At 45.3% G+C, this 27,108-nt stretch overlaps 1 protein-coding gene across 1 annotated transcript in view; it reads left to right on the plus strand.

Moving 5' to 3' along the window:
• LOC308467619 (inositol polyphosphate 5-phosphatase OCRL-like) overlaps positions 1-26,716 on the plus strand; it is a gene marked incomplete at both ends in the record, with an annotated part of 181,993 nt that extends 155,277 nt beyond the window's left edge. Inside the window, 12 exon segments of the mRNA XM_080989359.1 lie at positions 6,547-6,656; positions 10,602-10,737; positions 11,234-11,344; positions 11,801-11,966; positions 20,996-21,204; positions 24,037-24,115; positions 24,118-24,167; positions 24,691-24,768; positions 25,356-25,369; positions 25,466-25,604; positions 26,406-26,517; positions 26,601-26,716. Coding sequence (XP_080845485.1) covers positions 6,547-6,656; positions 10,602-10,737; positions 11,234-11,344; positions 11,801-11,966; positions 20,996-21,204; positions 24,037-24,115; positions 24,118-24,167; positions 24,691-24,768; positions 25,356-25,369; positions 25,466-25,604; positions 26,406-26,517; positions 26,601-26,716 — 1,320 coding nt within the window.
• Positions 26,717-27,108: the final 392 nt, after the last annotated feature.

The raw sequence follows: 27,108 nt of genomic DNA on the forward strand, positions 1-27,108 counted from the left end.
CTGGCATAACCCCCCCGCTGCTCCAAATGTGCAAGGACGGCATGGAGGGCAATCGCAACAGCGTCCTCTGTCGATCTTTTCGTTTTATAAGCAAATTGGAATGTGTCCAGTCCCTCTGGTAGGCAGGCAATGACCAGCTTTTCAAAGCACTTCATGATTATAGGTGTGAGTGCTACTGGACGAAAATCATTCAGATCTTCCGGGTTAGATTTTTTTGCTATTGGAACGATAATAGAGGACTTTAGGCAGGATGGAACAATAGCCTGGGCTAGGGACCGATTTAAAATCCCAGTGAAAACTCCTGCTAGTTGATCTGCACAGTCTCTCAATACCCTTCCAGCTACCCCATCTGGCCCTGTGGCCTTCCTTGGGTTGATTCCCTTCAACACCTTCCTCATCTCTTCTTTTTCCACAGAGACTACTACATTCCTTTGTACTGATGATGGTAATGGTGGTGATGATGGCAAAGCCTTCACAGGGAGTGGTGGTGGTGTTGGTAACGCCTCAGCAGGTGTTGCTGCAGATGTTACTTCAAAACGGGCAAAAAAGGCATTCAAATCCTCTGCGAGGGATGCCCCTCCCTCGTCTGCCAGGGAGTCCTTGGATTTATACCCTGTTAATTCTTGTACACATTGCCACACCTGCAAAAGGATGGTTTTGCAGTTGCTCATAGTGTCGGGGGTGTATTCTGGTGGCGGTTAACAGTTTGTATGGATTATTGGTACATATAACATTGTCTATTGGAGGTATAGCTAACCTGTGGTCTGCCAGATGTTACTGAGCTGCAGTTCCTGTTGGCTCCAGCCATCATGGCCAGTAATCAGGGATGATGGGAATTGTAGTTCTGCAGCATTGTGAGGGCCACGTGTCTGCTGCTCCTGAGTTAGAGGATTTTCCTGTCGTGTGATGCAGCAAAGTAATTTAAGATGACATGGGGCAAAAAAGCACAAGCATCCTGTACCTTTAATAATTGTGTATAAGATAGGATTTCAGCAGGTATACCCCTTTTTTTGCACTTGGCTAACCTACTAGTAGGGACGCGGGTGGCGCTGTGGGTTAAACCACAGAGCCTAGGGCTTGACGATCAGAAGGTCGGCGGTTTGAATCCCCGCGACGGGGTGAGCTCCCCTTGCTCTGTCCCTGCTCCTGCCAACCTAGCAGTTCGAAAGCACGTCAAAGTGCAAGTAGATAAATAGGTACCGCTCCGGCGGGAAGGTAAACACTGTTTCTGTGTGCTGTTCTTGTTCACCAGAAACGACTTAGTCATGCTGGCCACATGACCCGGAAGCTGTACGCCAGCTCCCTCAGCCAATAACGCGAGATGAGCGCCGCAACCCCAGAGTCGGTCACGACTGGACCTAATGGTCAGGGGTCCCTTTACCTTTACCTTTAACCTACTAGTACTTCACCTTGGTCTTCCAGCACAACAGTGCCTGTTAATAAACTCCATTGTCAGGCAACAGGGGGTCTTTTGCTTCTCTGTCACGGCTAAAATGGCCGCTGTTTCTTTAATGCGAATAAAGCTGGGTCAGCATGACTCAGCGGCTTGCAGCAGGTTGTATATATATAGTGAGAAATGTTAGTCTGAGACTTAGGCTGGTGTTTGGGTTGGTTGGTGCTGGTGTGTATAGTTATTCAGTCGTGTTTTGCACAAAGACTTTTAAGAATAAAACTCTGCAGGGATATTCTCGTGGATTCTCTTATGCAGACAAGGGTCCGAGGACCAGGCTGAAGAGACAAAGGGAGGTCAGAACCCTTTCCTTCTTTTTTTTGTTTTTTACAAACACTGACAGATTATGGGCCCAGTGTTTCTGAGCATGTGCAGAGTGCAAAACGACTGACAGCATCTCAGCAGGGAGCTGGTGAGTCCTGGTGGTGTACAAAGCCCGTGGCTGTGTGTTGGAGCAGTTGGTGGCAAGCTGTAACTGTCTGCAGCGACGCTGGAGCGGCTAGGATCTGAGGATCTGGAAAGCACTCAGCGTCAGCTACTGGAACAGTTTGAACTACTGGAGGACCACAGTAGGTGACTCACAGAGCGGCTACACCAGTTGCAGGGCCAGGCAGGACCTGAGGGTCAACAGAGGCAGCAGCTAGAAGCCGGTGAGTGCCAGCCAGGACCATCCAGTCGGACTCTAAAGAGAGAGTCAGGAGAGCTTGCTGGAGACCCCACAGAAGGGGCTCAGCAAGCACCAGCAGAGATGGCAGATTTCCAGTCTTCCCAAGTTGTAAATATTGGGGGAGGCATCCCTTTTGAACTTCTCTCAGAGAGCAACTGGCTGAGTTGGTCAATTAAAATGCAGCAGTTGTTAAGGAGAGATGGACTATGGGAATGTGTTGAAACTGAGGTTTTGAGGACTGACTCTGCTGAGAAAAAACGGCTAGATGAAAGGGCTCGTGCCCAAATTATGCTGTGTTTGAGCAACTCTCAGTTATTGCATGTAGCAAATGCCAGCATAGCGTTTGAGTGATGGAATTTATTAAGGGCAATGCATGTCAGAGAAACTGCTGGAACTATAATTTCTCTGACCAGAAGGCTGTTCAGGACTGTTATGAAAGAAGGTGAGAGTTTGGCAACTCATCTTCAAACGCTGAAATCTCTGTTTCTTCAACTACAGCAGAGAGGTAAGCATTATGATGAGACTGACCAAACCTACATTATCCTTTCAAGTTTGCCTGAAAGCTGGTTGCCTGTGATTAACAGCATGGAGAGTATGCCTCCCCGAGATCTGACCCTTGAGTAGGTGGTTGGAAGATTGACCGAAGAAGCAGAAAGAAGGTCAGATAGACAGGCTGAACCCCAAGAACGGAGGAGTTACAGCCGAGGGGGCCAGCAGCAGAATCTGCCAATGGAGCAACGCCAAGGTTTGGACTTGGCCATGGCGGTGAGGAGGTGCTATAGATGCAACCAAGCCGGGCATCTCCAACGTCAATGCAGGGCAAGACTTCCAGGAGACGACGTGGAGCAGAGACAGCAATCGACGCAGAAACATAAGCAGAAGGGGTTCTCTTCAGGGAAGAAGAACACGCGTTCTGCTCAGTTTGTGTCTGCATTTTCTCGAGAGGAGAGAAAGATACCTCGAGGAACATGGTTGCTGGACTCTGGGAGTAGCAGGATTATCTGCAACAGTCGGGAGGACTTTAAGACCCTGGAGAAGCCAGCCGATGGAAAAGACTCAATCTATCTTGCTGATGGTCGTAGAAGCAAGATTGATGGCCAGGGAACATGTTTCCTGCAGTGCTTGAACACTACTCTACCAGAGACTCTGTTTGTCAGCAGTTTGGACTATAGTTTGCTGTCTGTAAGCTGTTTGATTAATGCAGGGTATAGTGTTAACTTCACACAGGATGGTTGTCTGATAAAGAATGGAACTCGGGTATGTGGCCATGCAAAGTTGGAAAATGGGTTATATGTAATGCAGGACAAGCCTGTTAAAGCAGCCCAGGTGGTTCAGGAAAATTTGCCAGTTCATAAGGGGTGTGTACATGAACTGCACAGAAAACTGGGTCACGCCAATTTCCATGTGCTTTCAGAGATGCAAAAGGTGTGCAAGAACCTAAAAGTAAATAGCTGTAACTGTTTCCTAGATTGCAATGTATGTAAAATGGCCAAATCTAAGAGGAAGCCTGTGGCTTCTAAAAGTGACAGAGTATCTAAAGAGGTTTTACAACTTGTCCATTGTGACGTGATAGGCCCTTTTCCACAGAAGACTGAAGGGGGCGCCAGATATGCTTTTCTGGTAATAGATGATAAATCACGTTTTAGTTGGCTGTTTTTGTTAAAGCAGAAATCTGAGTGTTTCTCCACATTCAGAGAATGGGTTGCCCAAGCTGAAAAGCTCTTCGCTCGGCCTGTTGTGCAGCTGCAAACAGATAGGGGCGGAGAATTTCTGAACAAACAATTTGGGGCATGGTTGCGATGTAAGGGGATCACTCATCGTTTGACTAACCCTTATAGCCCTGCTGAAAATGGTCTGTGTGAAAGACGTGGGGCTGTAATACAGTCAGTAAAGGACTGCCTGCTAGTGGATGCAGGATTGGGTCACAACCATAGGCTGTGGGGTGAGGCTTTTCTGACAGCGAACTTTTTGATTAATAGAACCTGGTCTAGCTCTATAAAAGATATTCCTTATCGTGTGTTTTTTGGGAAAGAACCAGAGTGGACAATGCTCCATAACTGGGGTGCTTGGGCACATGTAAATATCCCCAAAGCTCAGCGCCAGAAAGGGGGCGCTAGAGCGCAGAAACTGCGGTTTGTGGGATATCAGTCCTATGGCAAAGGGTCGCGTTTCAATTTATGCCCAGGACGCTTGGTTCTGTCACGAAGCGCAGACTTTGCTGACCAGGACAGATGGACTGCGATCCATGCCAACCCAGATTGCCTACTGCCCCTGCAGGTAAGAGAAGAGGCTTCTTCTACGCCATTGGCAACACAGGAGCAGGATGAGGAGGAGGCACAGATTTCCCCAAAGGATGTGGCAATAGATAATACTTCTCTAGAGGAAGAGGAAGAAGAGCCAGAGATAAGGGGCGGAGAAGAAGTACTTGTGCCTAGGCGCTCCCAGCGTTTAAACAAGGGTGTACCTCCTCAGCGTTTGACCCTAGGAGGAGTGAGAGTATGCAATGTGAGTTGTGTGGAACCACAAAGTTATAATGAAGTCTTAGACTTACCCCCTGGAGAACATGCTTTGTGGCAACAAGCCATGAAAGAAGAAATGGACTCTTTTAAACGTAACAAAGTGTTTGAGGTTATAATGCCGCCACCTGGTGGCAGAGTGGTGTCATGCAAGTGGGTTTACAAAAGAAAAACCCTTGCATCTGGGGAACCATGTTTTCGAGCCAGATTAGTAGCCAGAGGGTTCACTCAAATTAAAGGGGAGAGTTATGATGAAGTGTTTTCTCCCACTGTAAAGAGTGAAACTTTCCGTTTAATGCTTTCCATTGCTGCTGTAAGACAACTAGCAGTGCAACATTTTGATGTTGATGCTGCATATCTGCACGCAAATTTAGACCATGAGTGTTAATGAGACAACCCCCTGGGTTTGAAGAGGGGAATGGTGCAGTCTGGCGTTTGAAAAAAGCTGTTTATGGTCTCAAACAAAGTGGAAGGTGTTGGAACCAGTGTTTAAATGAAGCCCTTGTAAAAATTGGTTTTAAAAGGAGTGTGGCTGATCCATGCCTGTACACCAAGGGGACAGGCAACAAATATCTAATGCTCTTAGTCTTTGTTGATGATTTGCTTGTAGCAGGGAGTTCCACAGATGAGATCCAGAAGCTCACAAGTCAACTGGGGAAAAGGTTTAAGCTTAAAGCCTTAGGGCCTGTAAGTAGAAGTAAGGCAGGAAGCTGATGGAAGCTTCCTATTGAGCCAGAAAGAGAAAATTCTTCATTTGATAGAGCAGTTTGGCATGGAAAACTGTAAGCCAGTTCAGACTCCCATGACACCAGATTTCCCAAAGACAGTGTGTGATGATGAATTTGATCAGCCTGAGTTGTATCACTCAAAAATAGGATCACTGTTGTATTTAAGCCAGTGGTCAAGGCCAGACATTGCATGCGCTACAAATGTTCTGAGTCAACGTGTATCTAAACCCAGTACTGCTGATTGGTGTGCTTTGAAAAGGCTTATCAGATATCTAAAGGGGACATTAAATGTATGTTTGAAGATATCTAGTACACAAGACGAAAAACTAGAAGTATTTGTTGATGCGGACTGGGGAAGCTGTGTAGCTACCAGAAAATCTACAAGTGGAATGGTTATGATGTTTGCCAATTCCATAATTGGATGGAGGTCAAAGAAACAAGGATTTGTTGCGACCTCATCCTGTGAGGCAAAATATGGGAGCCTGTCGCTAGCATGCAATGAAATCATGTGGTTTATACAGATACTAAAAGATCTAGATTGTAAAGTAGATTTGCCTATCCAAGTGTATGAAGATAGCCAATCGTGCATTGCATTAGCGGGCTCGGAAATAATGAAATCCGCACCAAAACATATTGCTATCCGTCATGCGAATGTTAGAGATTGTGTACAGAATGGGGTAATCAAACTGGAGTATTGTCAGTCACAAGATAATATTGCTGATTTGTTTACCAAGCCTTTGCCAGCAACATGTCATAATGAATTGATGACAAAACTGGGTTTATGTATATAATGTATGTATGTATTGTTTCTGTTGGGGTTTTTCGCATTTAAGAAACAGAAGGGGTGTCACGGCTAAAATGGCCGCTGTTTCTTTAATGCGAATAAAGCTGGGTCAGCATAACTCAGCGGCCTGCAGCAGGTTGTATATATAAAGTGAGAAATGTTAGTTTGTGCTGAGGCTGGTGCTTGGGTTGGTTGGTTGGTTAGTGCTGGTGTGTATAGTTCTTCAGTCGTGTTTTGCACAAAGACTTTTAAGAATAAAACTCTGCAAGGATATTCTCGTGGACTCTTTTATGCAGACAAGGGTCCGAGGACCAGGCTGAAGAGACAAAGGGAGGTCAGAACCCTTTCCTTCTTTTTTTTGCTTTTTACAAACACTGACAGCGATTTCTTTTTGGCTTTAGCTGAACATTCAGCGTACCCAAAAGACAGCTTTTGCTGATTTCACAGAGGGAGAGATCAAGTTCATCCCGACGTACAAATTCGACTCTAAAACAGATCGCTGGGACTCCAGGTAAGCGCCTGCTTGGTAGTTGAAACTAATTTGAAACTAACTTTGGATTGTTTAAAAGAGGATACTATTGACTGTTACAAAGAGAAACTGTTTCCCCCTAGTGGAAGCCTTTGAAACTGGTTGATTTACAAGAGTTGGACTAGGGGAATTTCCAGCTGCAAGTTAAAAACCGTGAGACTCTGGGACTGACCTTGAATCTTACAAATGTTATGGTAAATGGAAGAGGAAAAACAGACCAGTCAACTGTTGATAAAACATTAAGGTCTGGGAGGACTTGGTAACAATCCAGGAGAGGTCTAATATTAGGCCCTCCTGTTCTTTTTGTTGCTGTCTCTGTACTAGTACATTTGAAACTAAGAGGAATGTCGACAGAAGAGGCTTTGGTGGCTGCATTATATAAGATAAATGATTCATTGGATCAGCTTCACAGGAAAATGGACATGATAAATGCAAAAGTGGACGTTTCAATTGTTGAGGTTGACTTGAATGCAGGGAGTATGGATAATACCAATACAGAAACCACCCAGAAATTGATACAAGAACCTATTTTGATATGGCAAGCTGTGGAGGAAGTCAAGGAAAAAGCTGTTGCTGTTGAAGGTACAGAAACACAACTGGAGAGAAAGAGAGCCCCAGCCCTACAGAGGCAATTTGATGAACATAAGTTGACGCTCGCTATGACTGAGCTTAAGGAAAAACAGACGGATTTGAGGATTAGAGTTCATCTTTGGTGGACATGCCCAAGGATTAAGACACTCTGGGAGATGATTCATAACGAAATGAAAAAGGTATTTAAATATACCCTTTTGAAGAAACCAGAGGCCTTTCTTCTGGGCATGGTCGGTCAATTGGTGTTAAAGAAGGATAGAATTTGTCACATGTATGCAACAATAGCAGCAAGAATACTCATTGTGAAGTACTGGAAGACACAAGATTTATCTATCCGGGAAGAATGGCAGATGAAGTTGATGGACTATATGGAATTGGCGGAAACGACTGGCAGAAATCCGAGACCAGGGAGAAGAGTCGGTGGAAGAAGACTGGAAAAAGTTTAAGACTATGTATAGAAATATTGCAAAAAATAATGAATGTTAGAAAAATGTTGGAATGAAGTTATATGGTTTTAGTAGAAATGTTATAAGGAATTAAGTATAAATAGGCTAATAGAGTATTAAAGGGAAAAATAAGATTAGAATATGTTAAGATAATTATAGGATAGAAAACAGAGGAAGATGGAAAGGAATTGCTGAAACAATTAATAGAAGTGGAATACAAAAAGGGAGGTGTGAGGAGGTCGTGGAAATACGGGAATGAAAGTTTAGACATTGAAATTGTTTTGTGCTTTAAATGGTTTGCGTCTTGTTTTGTTAATCTTATCTTTTTTCTCTTTTTCTTCTTTGCTTTTTCTTTTCCTTTTTTGTTTTTTTCTGTTTTATTGTGTGTAAATGGTTGGAAAATCAATTAATATTTTTTTTTTTAAAAAAAGATAGTTGAGCCTTTGTAAGTAAGTCCTCTCAATCATTCTTCTGCAAGGCTTGTTTGTTTTTCCTAGTCTGCTGAGATGCTAGTAGTGTCCTGCCTTTCCATCCTCCTGAGCAGGCTAGTAAAACATATATTTTAAAAATGGTTTTCTGCTAAGCAAGCTGTTGGAAGAGGGCTAGAGTTGAGGGCTGGATGGACTTCCTTTCCTCTGCAGCCAGAATGGACACCAAGCCACGGAGGAAGAGAGAGATCCAGCTCTCCTGAGGCATCTGATCAAGGCTTGTCATGCCAGGCATAAAGCAGCTGGCTAAGTACTTTGGCAGATGTTTATCTCCTTGAACAGCCCCCCCCCCCCCCGATTTATAACAGGAGACACGTTTCTTATAGTTGTAAAAGGAAATTACAGGCTGGGAGCAAAAGGTCATATTGACCATACAAATTACAGAATACAATCAAGCTGCAAAAACACTAATTAAGAGTTGGTAAATAGTGAAATTTATTGTTTAACAGAAAATACCATGTGCCTCCTATCAGACTCGAGCCACATCTTCCTAATGTTAAAGGGCAAGAGCTAATAGAAACAGCAGCTGGCTTGAAAGGGGGGTGTAAATTTAAGGGGTTGCTTTTGGAAACTGTTTTTACTAAGTTCCTTTTTACTTTGAAAAGGCCTTTTCTTCTAAAAATCTATATATGTTATGTATGAAATATATTGGCTTAAATGTAATTATGCAAAGGATTTAGAAAGTAAGAAATGTTAGATTCTTATGTTAGATTCTTATTTCATTGATGGTGTGTGAGAAGGTGAACCCAAGATCTCTGTTTAAGACAAAAATTAAAACCATGAGCCATCTGTTTCAGCCATCTGTTTTGGAGTGAAAGGGCAATAGGGCAATAGGGCAAAGATGATCTGGTAATTAAGGTGCCTGGTCGAGGCAAATGTAAGATATGTGGCTACTTGTCTGCCATTTATGGATAGAAGGAAATATAGCTCTTTGTCTCCCATAAAAGGTAATAGGAAATGGGTCTATCTTTTATGATTGGTTCTAGCAAACAGCCAATAGGAATTTCAACCAGGCTGATTGCACAGAGGCAGCCAAAGGAGGAGCAAGGGGGCTGGGCTGAGGAAATATAAGTGCTGGCCATCAGGGCTGGAGTGGGCAGAGCTTTGGTATTCATATACCACTGTGTCTCTCATTTATTTGTCTGACAAATAAATTATTATTTTAATTTCTCTATTGCTTCGTTGAATATTTCATTCCAGCTAAGCGTTAACCACAAGCAGGGTGCTACACTCCTTCACCTGCTCACTTTGCTTGCATGGAATTCCTGGTTGCCAAAGGCTGCTAGGCGAGTTGTGAAATGCAAGGCTGTGATATGTTGTCTTCCTCAAGCCATCCCTGCTCAAAGTCTCTGGAAATGTTTTGGCTCCTTTTCCACAAGCAGCCTTTCCCCCACATTTGTCCTGATAACCAGCATCCTCTGTTTCATGGCGTGTATAAGCAGAGAATCCTGTTTGTGTCAAGGAAGTCTGGGAATTAGACTTGGTGCTCTCTCAAGATGAGTCTGCCAGGGCATAAGAACATGAGAGCAGCCCTGCTGGATCAGGCCATTGGTCCATCTGGCCCAGCATCCTGTTCTCACATTGGCCAATGAGATGCCTCTTGGGGAGCCCACAAACAGGACCTGAGTGCAACAGCACGCTCCCCTCCTCCAAGCCATACTGCTTCTCCTGGTGGAGTATGTTCTGTGGCCATTATGGCTAGTAGCCATTGAGCCTCACCATCCAGGATTTGGCATATTCTTGTGGTTCTGGACAACTGTCAGAAGCCACCTAGGCCTGCTAGTTTAATTGCTCTTGCTGTGGTAATGGGGAAATCAAAAGGACAGGCGGAACATGTAGTGACGAAGCCGGAAAAGGGCAGGCTCCTTTGGGCAGCATTTCAGGTGCCAGAAAGGGTCTTTTGGATCACTGAAAAAATAGTGTCTGAACAAGAATAACGGGGCCCCTTGCTTTGGGGAAGGATCATCATTTGGTGGTGTGCCATATGCTTTGTATGCAGAGTCTCAAGTTGAAAGGCACCTCCACCTGAAAAAGGATTAGGCCACAGAGAGCTGCTGCCAGCCAGAGTAGACTTAATTAATTGTGGGGTTGGAAGGGATCACGAGGGTCATCTAGTCCAACCCCCTGCAATGTAGGAATCCAAACTGGGGGAGGTCAGAAATTCATTCTGACCTGGTAGAAGGCAGCTTTTGATTTCCTAACAACTCTCTCCATGAGGCAAAATGCCTGCACACCTGCAAGGTCCGCCCCTTCAGAAGTTGGACTCCCAAGCCCCATCATCTCCAGCTCTTGACCGTGGTCAAGATCACACGCCATGTGTGGAGCCAAAGTTTGACTGTGTGAGCCTTGTGTGTTGCCTCAGCCAGTCCAACAGTCCTGGTGTCTCTCCTGTCTCCTTGCAGTGGGAAGTGCCGTGTGCCAGCATGGTGTGAGCCAATCCTCTGGAGAGGAGGCAGCGTGAATCAGCTCAGCTACCGAAGCCACATGGAATTGAAAAGGAGCGACCACAAGCCCGTCAGCTCCCTCTTCCTCACAGGGGTAACACCTGCCCTGGCCAGGGCTATCGTCTATTCAGGGTTTTTAGTTGCCTGCTATGTGGCACCTCCTCGAATCTGGGCAGGCCCTGACCAACAACCAGGCCCCTTTCCACAGAGCTCCTCCTTGGCCAATGACTTCCGGTGCAAGGAGTGGGCAGGTTTTGGCTCTGTTAAATCCCTAGGCTTCCATTCTCCACTGTTCTGAGTACACGCTGCTCCTGCAGGCATGGCAGACCACATGGGCTGAACTGTATACCTTAACCGTTGGCTCCATTCATGCAATGGAGCTTCTGTGGTACTTGGCTTGGAGCATTTGGCTTCAGCCCATTGGCTCTGGAAGTCACAGCCGCTGCCATCCTGGGGAAGCTCTCAGAGTTACAGTACTTGCCTCTTTCAGGGCTGGGAACAGGGGGGTGCATCAGGCCTTTCTGCTCTTAACTCATGCCCCCCCCCTTTTAGTCCATAGCCCCAACAAATGTGCTCTGCCCCCCCCATAGGTGAAGGTTGTGGCTGACCGACAGTACCAGAAAGTGTTTGAAGATATTGTTCAGTTGATGGACAGGATGGAGAACGAATTCCTTCCCTCCCTGGAGGGAGGTAAAGACGAATAGGATCCTCTCCAACCCCTTAAAGAGGGTTTGCTGCAAAAAGACCAGGGGGGAAAGAAGCCCTTGGCCCCTCTAGCTCAGTCTTGAGCGGTTCCCCAGGATTTCCGGGGGATCTCTCCCAGCCCTACCTGGAGATGCTGGGGATAGAACCTGGGACCTTTGCATGCAAGGCAGATGCCCTTCCACTGAGCGGCAGCCTCTTCCTCTTCCTCGCAGGCAAAGACTCCAGGGGTAGCCAGCGTGTTGCCCTCCAGATGCTGGACTACAACTCCCATCATCCCCAGCCAACATGGCCAGTGGCAAGTGCAGCAAGATCTGGAGAGCCCCACGTGGACCTGTTGCATGTGCAGTCCCCTAAATGAGAGCCCGGGGCCAAGGACAAACTTCCCCCTGGAGCACGTTTCCTTGCCTCTGCTGAAGGCAAGCACTCTCCCCCCCCCCCTTTTTGCTCTGCAGTTTCCGTTTGAGAATGTGACATTCCGGCAGCTGCAGAAGGAGAAGTTCCAGATCACAAACAACGGGCAGGTCACCCTCCACTTCTCCTTTATCCCCAAGCTCAGTGACAGACAGTATTGTAAGCCATGGCTTCGCGCTGAGCCCTGCGAGGGATACTTGGAGCCCAGCGCGTCTCTCTCTGGAATCAGAGAACTGTAGAGTTGGAAAGGGACCCCAAGGGTCATCTAGGGAAGGCCTTGGTTTCCTTTTCAACCCCCCCCTTTTCCCCTCCTCTTCCCAACCCTCCTCCCTCAAACCTTGGGAGTTTGGTAGAGCAGGGGAGGCTTAACATTTGTGGGCTGCAGAGACTTCCGGGTTGGTGCCATCGGTAATGGCGGATTCCCTCTGAGTTTCTGAGGGACCAGCTCCATGGGATCGGGTCTGACCGCTGCGGCAAAGTGGGGACCCTTCAAAAATCACAGGCGGGTGAAGCCTGTGAACGTGGGGACTTGGCGGGCACCTTTTGCGCCCCCCCGAACTGCAAAGGGACCCTTTTATGGGCTCCGGAGCGAGACAGGGTGAGCGGCGCGGTGCTGAGAGTCGACTGCTTCTTCCGCGGAGTGAAGCCGCACAGCCGTTATCAGAGAGCGCTGACTTTTTCCTGGGACAATTTGACTTTGAAAGCAACTACCCGTGAGTAGGATAAAATTGGATTTAAAGGGAAAAATAACTTAATTCGGCACCGAAGCGGGAAGGTATAAACAGGAAGTCTGCCTTCCTTTCTTGTAAACAGATCAAAGCAAAGAGACTGTAAGCGGAAACTTTGAAAGACGTTTGAAAAAAGACTTAAATCCTAACATCAGAAAAGCGATCTCCCCTCCGGATTGCAGGAGAGGAGGGGGGAAAGGTTTGAACTGTATTTATCTGGAAGAAAAAAAAGAGGGAAAGGAAGCTAAAATCCACCGCTTAGAACCTGGGAACGGTTTATAAGGACTACTTTTTTTAAAAAAGTTGCAAGCTTTGACTGTTACTGTGTCCCCCTAGAGGAGGTTTGACATTGCTACAATAACAACTGGGCTAGGGGAATTTTCCATTTCAAAACAAATTCTAGCCGTGGGATTGACCTTGGACTTCTATGAGAGTGTTATGGCAGATGGAAGAGGAAAGTTAGAGTTGATTCAGGAAGAAACTACTAGGTCTGGCAGACCCTATCGGACAGATACTGCGTCGCAGCGAAGAGCTTCAACATCTGGTCCTTCTGGACCATCTGGATTATCAGGGGCTGCACCCCCAGAAGTTAAACCAAAAGTAATGTTGTCTGAAGACATTTTGGCCCTGGCACTAGGAAAAATTAATGAATCTTTGGAAAATTTAACTAAACAAGTAGCTGAAACAAATAAACAAGTAGCCGAAGCATCAGTTAAAATTGACCAAAATACTACAAGTATTAATAATTTGGGACAGAAGGTGAATACCAATACAGAGACTATTGAGAAATTGTTACAGGAATCTGCTTTGACCCGAAAGACAGCCGAAGAAGCAAAAGACATAGCAACTGCTACTCAAGAGAAGATACCACCGATATATAGGCAACTCGAGGACCACGGTTTGACGTTGTCTATGATTGAATTGAAGGAGAAACAAAGAAATTTGAGAATCAGGGCTGTACCAGAACTTGAGAAAGATAACTTGACTGACTTTCTTACGCAGGAATTTGCAGACTTCTGGCAACAGGATTTGGGGAAGGAAGAATTTAAGATAGTGAGCGCATTTAGACTTGGAAGAGGAGGAAGGAAGAACAAGGTGAGAGACTGTTTGATTACCCTTCGAACAAAAGAGGAGAGAGACAAAATCTTGAATCTGCATTACCAAAAGACTCTGGAAATATATGAGTCAAGTGTGGAGATATTTAAGGACATTCCAAAACATCTTTTGGACTTAAGGCTTAATTACGGAGATCTGGTTGCCCTGCTGAGAAGTAAGAGAATCATCTTTAGGTGGGAATTCCCTCAAGGCCTGTCCTTTAAATATAAAGGAAGAAAGATAAAAATAAGATCAGTCAATGACAAAGATAGATTCTTGAAAGACCACGGAGAAGACCTACAGAAAGAAGTGGAATCTGGAGAAGAGCCAAAAGCACTGGAAAGAGGAATACTAGATATAGCAAACTTATCTTTTGGATTGCATGGTTCAGAGAAAGTGACACCACCGACAGAACAAGAACAAACACTTGGCGCAGTTGGAGGTAAAGAGAAGTAACCCCATCATGGCTCTGCAACTATTAAGTTGGAATTGTAATGGCCTCAACTCTCCTCGGAAAAGGAAAAGTGTTTTTCATTTACTAAAAAAGGAACAATTGGACTTGATTTGCCTACAGGAAACACACGTGATAAGGCTACATAGGAAAGTATTGATCAACAAGAGATTGGGACAGGAGTTTATTTCATCTGACAAAGTTAAAAAAAGAGGAGTAGTGATTTATGCAAAGGAGAGACTATCACCGAAATTCATTTTTAAAGACGATCAAGGAAGATTTGTGGCAATTGAAATTCAAATTCAAGGAGAGAAATTTTTGATAGTAGGAATTTATGCACCGAATGAGGGGAAATCTGAATTCTTTCAAAAGTTGCATGAGACCTTAATGGACTATTTGGATTACAATCTGATCTTGATGGGGGATATGAATGGAGTAGTATCTACAAATATGGATAAGGCACAAAGACAGGTAGTCTCCAAGGATGGTAGACTACCGAAAACATTTTTCGAGCTGACAGACAACTTGGACTTAGTCGATACTTGGAGAAAAAAGAATCCGTTGGGAAGAGAGGGAACCTTCTTTTCTGAAGCCAAGATGACATGGACTAGAATTGACCAAATATGGGTAACTAGAGGAATGGCACCAAAGATAAAGAAAGTGGAAATTTGTCCAAAAACCTGCTCCGACCACAATGCTGTAAGGATGGAGATGAAACTAATATCAACTGGCTCCTTCAGATGGAGGATGAATGACACCTTATTCAGAGATGAAGAAGTGTATAAAAAGGCCCAAAAAACCTTGAGAGACTATTTTGAAATAAATATGAACACTAATGTTGAAAAAAGAGTAATCTGGGATGCAAGCAAAGCGGTCATGAGAGGGTTCCTGATACAACAGAATGCAATAAAGAAGAGAAGCCAAAATGAGAAGAAAGATAAAATTTTGGAGAAAATAAAAGAAAGTGAGAAGAAATTGAGAGCAAAACCAAAGTCGCAGGAGATTTTGAGAGAAATAAAGTTATATCAAGTACAATATATGGAAATGATGAATCAGGAAATAGAATGGAAAATTAAACAAATGAGACAAAAAACATTTGAATCAGCTAATAAATGTGGGAAATTGCTGGCTTGGCAAATGAAAAAAAGACAAAAATTAAATATTATTACAAATTTAGAAGTGGAAGGAAAGAACATACACAACCCAAATGAGATTAGAAACTGTTTCCAGAGGTACTTTAAACAATTATACACACAAGGGCCACAGAAAGAAATGGACATAGATCAATTTCTGAAGATAAATGGATTACAAAAAATCTCTCAAGAAAGTAAATTAATGTTGAAATATAAAATATCTGAACAGGAAGTAGAAGGTGCCATTCAAAATATGCAATTGGGCAAATCTCCAGGACCGGATGGGCTGACTTCTAGATACTATAGATCCTTGAAAGAGTGGTTAGTACAACCTTTAAAGGAAGTCTGCAATGAAATACTGGAAGGGGAAAGGGCACCAGAGTCGTGGAAAGAAGCGTATATTACACTTATACCGAAAACAGAGACTGAAAAGACTCAGCTTAAGAACTACCGCCCCATATCATTACTTAATGTGGATTACAAAATTTTTGCAGACATTTTGGCCAAGAGATTGAAAAAAGTGTTGATGGAAGAGATTCATAAAGACCAAGCGGGCTTTCTCCCGGGAAGACACTTGTCTGACAATTTGAGGAATACAATTGATATTTTGGAAAAACTAGAAGTGAACATAAATACTAAAGCAGTTTTGATATTTGTGGACACGGAGAAAGCTTTTGATAATATCTCTTGGAGTTTTATGAAGAAGAACCTACAGGGGATGGGGGTAGGCCAAGGCTTTGAAAACGGTACAAGTGCAATTTATTCAGAACAAAAGGCTAAACTAATTGTAAATAATGTGGTGGCGGAAGAATTTAAGATAGAAAAAGGGACACGACAAGGTTGCCCAATTTCCCCATTGCTTTTTATATCGGTCCTGGAGGTTTTGCTGAATATGATTAGAAGGGACCAGTTAGTTAAAGGTATACAAGTCGGAGCCAAACAGTACAAATTGAGAGCATTTGCAGATGACTTAGTATTGACGTTACAGGAGCCAGAATCTAGTACCAAAAGGGTTTTAGAACTGATTCAAGAATTTGGTCAGGTTGCAGGATTTAAACTGGATAAGTTAAAAACCAAGGTTTTAGAGAAAAATTTAACACCGTTTGAAAGAGAGAGGTTTCAGAATGAGACAGGTTTAACAGTGGTTAAGAAAGTGAAATACCTGGGGATTAACATGACAGCTAAAAATGGGAATCTATTTAAAGACAACTATGAAAAATGCTGGGCTGAAGTGAAAAAAGATTTAGAAATTTGGTCAAATTTGAAGCTTTCACTGCTGGGTCGTATTGCTGCGATAAAAATGAATGTATTGCCTAGAATGTTGTTTTTGTTTCAAACATTGCAAATTGTGGACAAAATGGACTGCTTCAAGAAGTGGCAGAGAGACATTTCTAGATTTGTCTGGCAGGGCAAGAAGCCCAGAATAAAATTTAAGATATTAACTGATGCAAAGGAAAGGGGTGGATTTGCCCTGCCAGACTTTAAACTTTATTATGAATCAGCAACTTTCTGCTGGTTGAAAGAATGGCTGCTTCTTGAAAATACAGACATTTTGTAAAAGGCGAAAGATTTATACGATCTGAAGAGAAACCAGAGTATTAGAAGGTTTTAACAACGTATTTGGATGGCATGCATATCTGTGGTATGATAAGGTCAAAGCACATAAAGCATTTAAGAATCATATTGTCAGGAAAGCATTGTTTAATGTCTGGATAAGATATAATGATTTATTGGAAAACAAAACCCCAAGGTGGTTGTCACCGATGGAAGCAAAAGCACAGAAAAAGCTCAATATGGAGGCCAAGTGGCCGAAATATTGGGAAATTCTGGAACAAGAGGGAGATAGACTGAAATTGCAGAGTTTTGAGAAACTAAAAAACAAAGTGCGAGATTGGCTTCATTATTATCGGATAATGGAGGCATATAATTCGGACAAGAAAATTGGTTTCCAGGTGGAAAAATCAAAATTAGAAACAGAACTGTTAGAACCCAAAACTAAGATTTTGTCAAAGATGTATAACTTGCTGTTGAAATGGAATACTCAGGATGAAACGGTGAAATCTGCTATGATTAAATGGGCACAAGATGTTGGACATAACATAATGATGGCTGACTGGGAACAGTTATGGACCACAGGTATGAAGTTTACAGCATGCAATGCCTTAAGAGAGAATATTATGAAAATGATATGCAGGTGGTACATGACCCCAGTCAAGCTTGCAAAAATCTGTCATTTGCCCGATAATAAATGTTGGAAATGTAAAGAAACTGAAGGTACATTCTTTCACCTTTGGTGGACGTGCCCAAGGATTAAGGCTTTCTGGGAGATGATCTATAATGAATTGAAAAAGGTATTTAAATAAGGACTTCCGGGTCAGCGCCATCGGTGAATGGCGGAGTTCCTCCAACTGGAGGAACGGTCTCTGTGGAAACTGGGGCTTCCCGCCGCGGCGAAGGCGGGGGGCCACTAGAAATCCCAGGCGGGAGAAGCCTGGGAATGTGGGGTTTGGTAGAGCACCAAAGCGCCTCCCCTACTCACGAGGAAACCCATTTTCGGGGCTCCGGAGTGAAGCGGGTGGAGCAGCGCGGTGCTGCGAACTGATTGCTATTTCCATGGAGGGAAGCCACGCAGCCATCGCCGGAGAGCGCTGACTTTTTCCTGATGACATTTGGACTCTAAATCAAGTACCCGTGAGTAAAAACGGAGAATTGGACTAAGGAACTTTTAAATTTATGAAATTAGGCACGAAGCGGGAAGGTGTAAACAGGAAGTCCGCCTCCCGTCCTTGTATACAGCTTGAAGCAAAGATCTTGCAACCTAATAGCCTGAAAAGTTCTTTTAAAGTTGGAAATTTCCGGCACCCATAACCAACAAAACCCCCTTGGAAGCAGGAGAAGAGGGGGGGGGGGATTTGACAGCTTAATCCTGCAGGAAGTGAGAAAAGGAATCTAAATTTCCACCGTCCCAAACCTGGGGACGGGGTGTCGGGACAGAAATCGCTTGAGACGTCCATTGATTGAAAGTGGAGTACTTTTGACAGATAGTTAAAAAAAAAAAAAAGAAGAAGAAACAAATTAACTTCAACGCTACCTTCTGCATTTTTGCTCTTTAAAGAAACAAAGTATTTGAAATTGAAAGGACCTGAAATTGAAAGTAACTTTCTTTGTTGGATACTTTCTTTTAAATAATAATAATAATAATGGATACAAACAGAAATTGTGTCCCCTAGAGGGAGCCTGTCAGTTTGCAGTCGCAGCTTGCATTTGTGAGATTTGGATCGTGGGAACAGCCGTTTGACCTTGTTTTCGAATAGAAATGTATTGGCAGGAAGGTTTGGTGTCTGCCCTTGGTAGGACTAATGTTTTGCTGGAGCAGCTGCACGAGAAAGTGAGTCTGATGAATGAAAAACTGGATTTTATGAGTGCTGTGGCCAGCCAATATGATTTAACAGGGAATAAGGATGAACCTGGCTTGATAAAGCAAGTCCAAGGGCAGATGGAGGAGGAAGAGGCAGTAGCTATCTATTACACAACACAAATGGAAAGACCCAAAGTTTTCCAGGAACAAAAGCTACTGCGTTGGAAGATGGACTTTGGAGAGTGCTGGGAAGCATTTGAAGTTAAGGAAGCTTTTAACTCCAGTGTGACCGTGAAACAGGTGAATAACTATCTTCTGGATACATACTTTTTGGACTACAAAGACGAAGATTGGGAGTGGGAATGGGGGGAAGGGGACAATATAATGAAGGAAAATGGAAATTATCACTGGATGGAACCCTCCGGAGACCCACTCCCCCAGAAACCAACAATAGACAAAGAACTGCGTAAACACAAACAAGAACAAAAAAATTTGCAGAAGGGGCCTAGAAGTGATTTAAGGGCCTCGGACATCAGAACACCAGATTGATGGACTATGTAACGGACAGAAAGGACTGATATGACTGAAACCAGGAAGATGGGACGTTGGATGAAAATCATAGAAATTTTTATGATAATTTTGGAATTAGTCTAACATTAATGAAATTTGTCTAATATCAATGAAATTTGAGGGAATATGCTGGAAAGGAACCAAATTGGCTTTAGTAGAAATGATTTTAAGGAGAAATGTATGAATGTGATGAGATTTCGAAATTTTAAGATTTTTAAGATAAGATAAGGTTAAAGATTAAGGTAAATTGAATAACAGATTATATTAAAAGAGGGAAAGGTTATGTCGATTAACAAATAAGATAGATTGTGAAGATTAATTATAAATTAAAATTGAGAAATATGGGAAGAATTTGCTGAAATAACGAATTAAACTAGAATACGAAAAGGGAGGTGTGAGGAGGTTCAAGAATCAAGCAAATGAAAAGTCGAAATTTGAGATTTGTATTTTTTCTTCTCTTTTTTTCTTATTTTCTTATTTTTTCTTTTTTCTTTTTTGGGTTAGGGTTGGGGATTTTTTATGTATTGATGAAACTTTGAATAAATATCATTAAAAAAAAAAAAGAAAAAGAAAAAGGTATTTAAATATACCTTCTTGGAGAAACCAGAGGCCTTTCTCCTGGGCATAGTCGGCCAATTGGTGCCAAAGAAGGATAGAACTTTTTTTATGTATGCCACAACAGCAGCAAGAATACTCATTGCAAAGTATTGGAAGACACAAGATCTACCCACTCTGGAAGAATGGCAGATGAAGGTGATGGACTATATGGAACTGGCGGAAATGACTGGCAGAATCCGAGACCAGGGAGAAGAGTCGGTGGAAGAAGATTGGAAGAAATTTAAAGACTATCTACAGAAATATTGTAAAATTAATGAATGTTAGAATGATGTTGGATAGAAATTAAGTGGTTTTCAGCTGTAATACTATAAGGGAGTATGAAAAATGGATTATTAATAGGTAAAAATTTAACGTTACAATATTTTAAGGTTAAAGACTAGGATAAACAAAGAGGGTAAGGATTTGCTGAACCAACAAACCGAACTGGAATACAAAAAAGGGAGGCGTGAGGAGGTCTGGGAAACAAGCTAATGAAAAATAAGTAATGGAAAGATTGAGTTGTTTTTAACCATTTTTATTTTGTATTTTCTTCTTTTTTTATTTTTATTTTGTAATATTTTGAAAATCTCAATAAATATCTTATAAAAAAACAACATTTGTGGGCTGCATTGCCCCATGCTCAAGCCTCCAAGGGCCACACGTCAAAGCAGCTGAGCCCAAAGTGTAAAAGTGTGTGTGACCAGCTTTAAACACACACACACACACAAATGAATTGAAGCAAAACAATGCTGGAGGGTCCCAAAAAACCTTTTGGCATCGCAGGGAACCAGTGAGAGCAGTGGGTCCAAAAATTACTTCTTAAAAAAAATATGCGTATTTTTATGTTGTGGAGGCACAAAAATATCTTGGGGAACATATAGAACTAGCCAAACTTTTAAAAACTCAATGAAATGTAAACTAAAAAAGAAAGTTACATTGGGGCGCAAAAATCCTTTAGGAGACAAATAAATGCTTTCCCTTTTTATATTCTTTTGTTAGGGTCACTTTCTCTCACCCCCCAGTATCCTGTCACCATCTTCTGTGCAGCTGCTGCTTTGGAGGACTAGAGAGGAAAGTGGGGTGGGGGTGGGAACTGAGTCGCTTCTTTTCCTAATTCTTGAAGTTAAGGTTTTCCCGATACACCTGTGAGAACAGGAGGCTGTACTAGATGGGCCATTGGCCTGATCCAGCAGGCTCCTATTGTGTCCTTCTGTTCAATTATTCACCGTCTTAACTTTTAATTTACAGACAAGCCAACTTGGCTGTGCCAAAGAGTGTATCTACCTGACCTCCTCCCGTTTTAGGTGAGACGGTGGACATTTCCCTGGATGTGTACGTCAGCAAGGAAGAGAAGATTGAGGCTATCTTTGTCCTTCACCTTGACCGTGGCAAGGACTATTTCCTCACCATCAGTGGGAGCTACCTACCAAACTGCTTCAGGACCTCCTTGGAAGCCTTGTGCTGGATGAGGCAGCCGATTGGCAAAGTTCCCGTCACCAGACTTATTGACCTGGTAGGGAAAGGGGTTGATTTACCTGGCAGGTTCATCTGCTGGATGTCTACCCTTCCTACTCTGCTTGCCTGCTTGAAAAACAGCTGCTCTTCCACTCAGCAATGTGGGGGCTGGGGGTCCTCCGCTGCATTCAGCTTCTGTAGCTGTGCACCCGCTTCCTGTGTGCTGTTCATGCCCTTTGTTTGCCTTGACTGAGTCATCCCAGGTTCTGGTCCTCCCACCTGCCCTTTCGCAGGGCCACTGAACCGTGTGCATTTCCCTGCCATCTGCCCAGATACTGTTCAGCCAACGGGCTGTTTCTTTCTCTTCTCAGGGCCTGTGCCATTAACACCCTTGGTTGTCTTTTGCTCTTGCCTTCCTCCTCTGATCTCGGGGAGAAGACAGCTTCCTAGAAAAGGTAACAGTTGGTTTGCTATCCTCTAGATGTTCTTGTAGCGGGCTCAAATCAGGTACAGGCAACGCCCCGTTTACACGGGGGTTGCGTTCCGAGGTACCGTGCGTTTAAATGAAATTGCGTATATTGGGGACAGCATTGGAAAAGCCTGCAAACACCCTCTAAACTTCCAGAAACCCTTTTGAAAGGCCTTTTGAAAACCAGCAGCACTTGCCAGCCTCCCTGCAAAACTCCTTGCTCCAACTCTCCACAGGCCTGAAAGGTCGGTGCCAAAGCTCCTGGGAGGGAGTTGAGATGCTGTTTCCATGCCGCTTTGCCGCTTTTGTGCTCTTGGGGGGGACATTTTTGCCCCTTCAAGTGCCCCTTCCAGTGTGCATGTGCCCCGAAGGCACGTAAATGGAGTTGCCCTTGTCAACGATCAGCAGCTGCTCCATGCAGTGGCAGCTGGTCCCTTAGGGCAAACCAGGCACTACCCCACCAACCTGACTTTCCTCTCAGGCAACCCGCACCTGCCTGCCTTCTGACTCAAATCCAGTCCAGGTGGTGGCTCTAGCTCTCTGCTTTGGTCTCTTCCCTAGTCTCAACGTGGCCCTTGTAGAACTCGGCAGAGGAGAATGGAGACGAAACCAGAATTTGCCATCACTGCTTGTCACTGATTTTGCGCTGCTTGACTCTGGGTCCGCTTGCGATTGGCAGCACAGGAGGCAGAAAGCCCAGTCTCATGATGCAGGCGCCAGCCCCCTCTGGCCCCAAGAGCCAGTTTTCTCCTTGTCTCTGTGCTCAGCAACTGCTGCACAGGCTATACCACTCTGGCTTACTCTTACCACCTGAGCACTGGCATTTGGGAAGCAGTAGTGGCTGCTTTGGGGTGGCTCAGGGAAATGTCACTCCTCTCGAAATCATATCTACTTGGGTGTATTATCATAGCCACAAGGAGACAGTGGTGACTGTCAATTTGGACAGCTGTAGACATTTAGAACCATGGAGGATATGTTTATCAGTGGCTACCGGTCAAGGCTATTTCTTGCCACTATTATCAGAAACCACATGCTTTTGATTACCAGTTTCTGGGGAACATGATAGACAGAGTGCTATTGTCCCCGTGTCCCTATGGACTCCCAAGGGCATGTGGTTGGCCACTGTGGGAACAAAATGCTGATCTAACCCAGCAAGGCTCCTGTGTTCTTTAGCATGCACCAGCTACTCTTGCACTAAGACTCTGATACAGTATGTGTCATTCCCCACACCAATACACACTCTCTCTCTCTCTCTCTCTCTCTCTCTCAAGACAGGGGCGGGGAGTATTGGGGGGGGGGGATGAACTGGGTCCTAATCAACAGCTGCCCTGGGGATGAGGGGGTCAAATTCTCCATCCTTGCCAGCTCCTTTGAGTGATGGGCTGCTTGCCATTGCTGTGCTCCTAAAGCTCTCTTGCTCCCCCCTCCTCTTTCTCTTGAATGTGGTAGCTTGAGATAGAACTAACCACCCTGAACATTTCTGGAGAGGAAGATGGGAAGGAGGCAGGAGGCATGGTTCACCAGCTGCTGTGTGCTGCATTGCCCAGACAAAGTCGTGGGCTGGGGCTCCAGCTGTTGCTCAGTTTCTACCACTGCCTCTGCAACGTGCTCTAGACAAGGGGTGGTGAACATGTGACCCCATCATCTCATCATGCTGGCTGGGGCTGCAGCCCATCAACCTATGAAGGCCCATCCATGTTCTGTTGCTGTTTTTGTTCCTTATTTCCTGCCCTTCACCCTAAGGTCCCAGGGCAGGTTCCAGCAATTTAAATAAAATGTTAGCCAAACCTCATGTCCACAGCTGCATATTCAGTAAGCTTTTGGGTGAACTGCACATCCGGAGTGGGAGGATTACGAGCTGCATATTAATAGGGGGAGGGGGAGCTTGGATTTGGGGTGCGAGCAATTTGTTTTTTGTTTTCCCACTTGAGATGCTTGCTGTGGCTAGGGCCGGGCAATATGTCAATATAGATATATTTTGAAATCAGCTTGAAGTCTAGATAGTGAGACTGGTTTCATAATTTCTGACCTGGCAATATATTGCGAATCATGATGTGTGTGTGTGCTATGCAAAAAACACCATGTGGGGGGAAACTGTGAAGCCAGACAATGCTTCTCAAGATTCCTGCAGCCCCTGTGGACTCTGCCGGTTCAGCTTTCCCCTGCCCTCCTGCAGGGGGCAGCAAAAATCACAATGCGGGGGAAACCGTGAAGCCAGCCAATGCCTCTACATAGCTCCATCTTATTTCAGACATCGCGATATATTGGTGTATTGCAGTGTTTAGCTAGTGCTATATCACCGTGTTGAAAGCCAGCTATCGCCCAGCCCTAGTTGTGGCCTCAGAGGGCAAGACTTGTCCACCCAGCTGGAGCAAGGAAAGAATGCATACAGGCACACATTCTGTCAGGCTCTCATGCCAGTCCCGCTTGTCATTGGACCTCCAGGAGAAGCAGTTTCTGGATATCGTACCCCAGGATGGTGATGACTCCACTGAGCGGCCAGAGAGATCTGGCTTTTGGTGGTCCACCTCTTCAAGAATGCCTGCCACCAGGTGAGCTGAGGGGGACGGTACCATTGAAAGCATGGGTGTGGGCTGGAATCCAGTACCAGTTTTGGGGTGTGCAGGTTCCAAACGCCACAATTGATTTATATCTTAGCTACCGACTTGCTCTTACAAGCTCCTGCTGTGCGTATAGTGGCACCTTGGTGGAGCGGCAGCGGGTGGGACATCCAGCATATGCTATTCCTTAGAGCGGCTCAGAAGAACCCAAGTGTTCCCAACCATTGTCTGTCTATCCCTAGCAAAGCGGCTCTCTGAGACTCGTCACTAGAAGACGCGGGGAATGATTTCACTCTCCCATTGCCCCAAATCATGAGAAGGGTAGTAGGAATGCTACTGTGGAAAGCAGGCGGGATACAATTCTCAGCCCTTGTGCCAGCTCTCTTGGTGATGGGCTTCTCTCCATTGTGGCATTTCTCGACCTCACATTATGCACCCCAGGGCTGGATTGTTCTTCATGCTATCCAGGATTTACCTCATCCCTTCCTAACGCATGGGTGATACTCTGCTTCAGGAGGACCTCTTCCAGACCCCGGGCATGCAGGAAGAGCTGCAGGAGATAACTGAGTGCCTGGACACCAGCATTCCCGAGACGATCCGCATCCTCTTTGGGGGGCATTGTTGGGGAGCAGTGCTGCTTGGTGGTTTTCTTTCGCTCTTGGCTGGAGTGGACCTCACTTTTATATACCTGGTGGCTTAGGTTCCTAGGCCACTCCATCCTTAAGGCTCTGGGACACAGCACAATGAAATGCCCACAGTCAAGTGCAGTCATGCATCCAAACAGCTTCACAGCTTTAACCCCCATTTGAAAACATCAGCCTGGCTAGATAGAGCAGAGGTGGGGAACCTTGAGAGGCCCGCAGGCCCCACATCTAGCATCATACGTGATGTCAGGTGTGGAGACAGGTAAAGACATGGCTGCAAAGGAGCTTCAAGGGCGCGTTCAATTGTTCTTTGGCAAGCAGGGTTTCTTGACCGCACTTTTGGAGTTGACCACTAGTATTTGTTGTTTGGATTGAAACCATGCCTGCAGAAGGACATTTCCTCGGCAGATCAGCTTTGCAGGCAGCTTCGTCAAGAGGGGAGGTGTGGGATAATTACAGTGGGATGGCTCAGCTGGTAGAGCGTGACACTCTTAATCTCAGGGCTGCGGGTTCAAGGTCCACCTTGCGCCAAAAGGGGGAACTTGCAAGGTGGGCCCAGATGTAAAAGGACCAAGCTTCTTGCTTTGGACCAGCCTGGGAAGGAGGCAGGCTGCAGGTAACAGGACAGAACACTTCCCTTGCCAGGCTGTCAATAGCTGGCAGTGACCACTCGGTGGCCGAAGCTCTGCACATCTTCCTGGAGGCAGTGCCAGAACCAGTCCTTTGCTATGAACTGTATCAACACTGCCTTGAGTGCTCACATGACAGCCACCTCTGTCGCCAGGTCGGCCCCAGAGCCCCATCTCTTGCTGGCTGGTCTTTGGTGTGTACAGAAGCATAGAATCAGAAGGGATTTCCAAAGTCATCTAGTCCAAATGTTGCCGCGAGTAACAGGAAATCCACTAAAACATCCCTGAAAGCCAGTAAACCGGCACACTGGCAGGAGGGCTAGTCTGGTCTGGGAAGCCTTGTTAACTGCAGAGGTTGCTGATGTCTCCTTTGATAACCATCCCTCTCGGTTGTGGAGGGGGGTGGGGTGCGCACATGTTGCCTTTTTGCTTTCTGACCAGGACTTGTAACAATAGCCCACCTGTTTCAGTGAACCTCGCTTGAATTTCCAACCCAGGAAGCGGCCATATACTGGGCCATCTAGCTCAGTATTGTCGAAATTGACAAGCAGTGGCTCTCCAGGATTTCAGACAAGGGATGTTCCCTACCCTCCTGGGAGATGCTGGGGGTGGAGCCTGAGACTTTCTGCATGAAAAGCAGAGCAATGGCCCTTCCCCCAAGATATCTCAGTTGGTAGAGCATAAGACTCTTCATCTCAGTGTCCTGAGTTCGAGCCCCACCTTAGGCATTGCAGGGGGTTCGATTAGTTAACCCTCGTGGTCCCTTCCGACTCTACAGGTGTATTATTCCCCAAAGTTCCCAGCAGGGTTCTAGTCCGGTTACCATTTTAAACATTCTTTTTTTAATGCCAGGTCTAAACCTGCAAACACAACAAGTACACCGTGCTAGTGATCCATGCCCCTCCTCTAGCAAAGCTCTACACTGAAACTCCAAACCGCCCCTCCCTGTCTTGCCGGTGATCTGCCAGTTGCCGCGGTCGCACCAGAATGTGTTCCGTTTCGTGGTGGCTTTCCTGCAGGAGCTGCTGAAATACTCTGAGAGCAACAACGTCAGTGGCAACATGCTAGGTAAGGCCTGCCTGTCCTGGCTGGGAGCTGGCCTTCCTCCTGCTCCCGCCTCCTCTCATGCAAATGTTTTCGCTTCCCTGCAGCCACCCTCTTCGCCAGCCTCCTGCTATGGCCTCTGCTCAACGTTCTGCCGAGTGCCATCGGCTTCCTCCTGGGCTTCCTGCTGGGGGCGGATGACTACGAAAGGTGCCAAGCGTGACTGGAGACGAAGTGGGGAGGGAAGAGGCAAGGCCCAGCCTCTGTTCTCTGGTGCCTGCCCTTCCCCTTGTGCCATCTTGCCATGTGCCAGCTCCCTTCCCTGTGCTTCGCCCTTTCCACCTTTTCCTTTTGACTCCTGACACGGTTGCACACTTGGCTTTCCACATGGTTCCAGGGCATTGGCAGCAGGTTCAGGGTGCTTGGGGAGGGACCCTGTTGGAGGACAGTCATTCCCCTGCCCATCCTACTACCACCACTGCTGCTCTCAGTCCCTGCGCAGTAGTCCACGCTCTCCCCTTCTGCTGCAGCTGAGCATGTGCTACTCTTGGTGGGTACCAGGCATAAGGATTCCTGGCCTGTCCTGGGATTGCAGGACCTCTTTCTCTGTCCCCC

This window comes from Podarcis pityusensis (genome assembly GCF_964106645.2).
Source record: "Podarcis pityusensis genome assembly, chromosome: W".
Lineage (NCBI taxonomy): Eukaryota > Metazoa > Chordata > Lepidosauria > Squamata > Lacertidae > Podarcis > Podarcis pityusensis.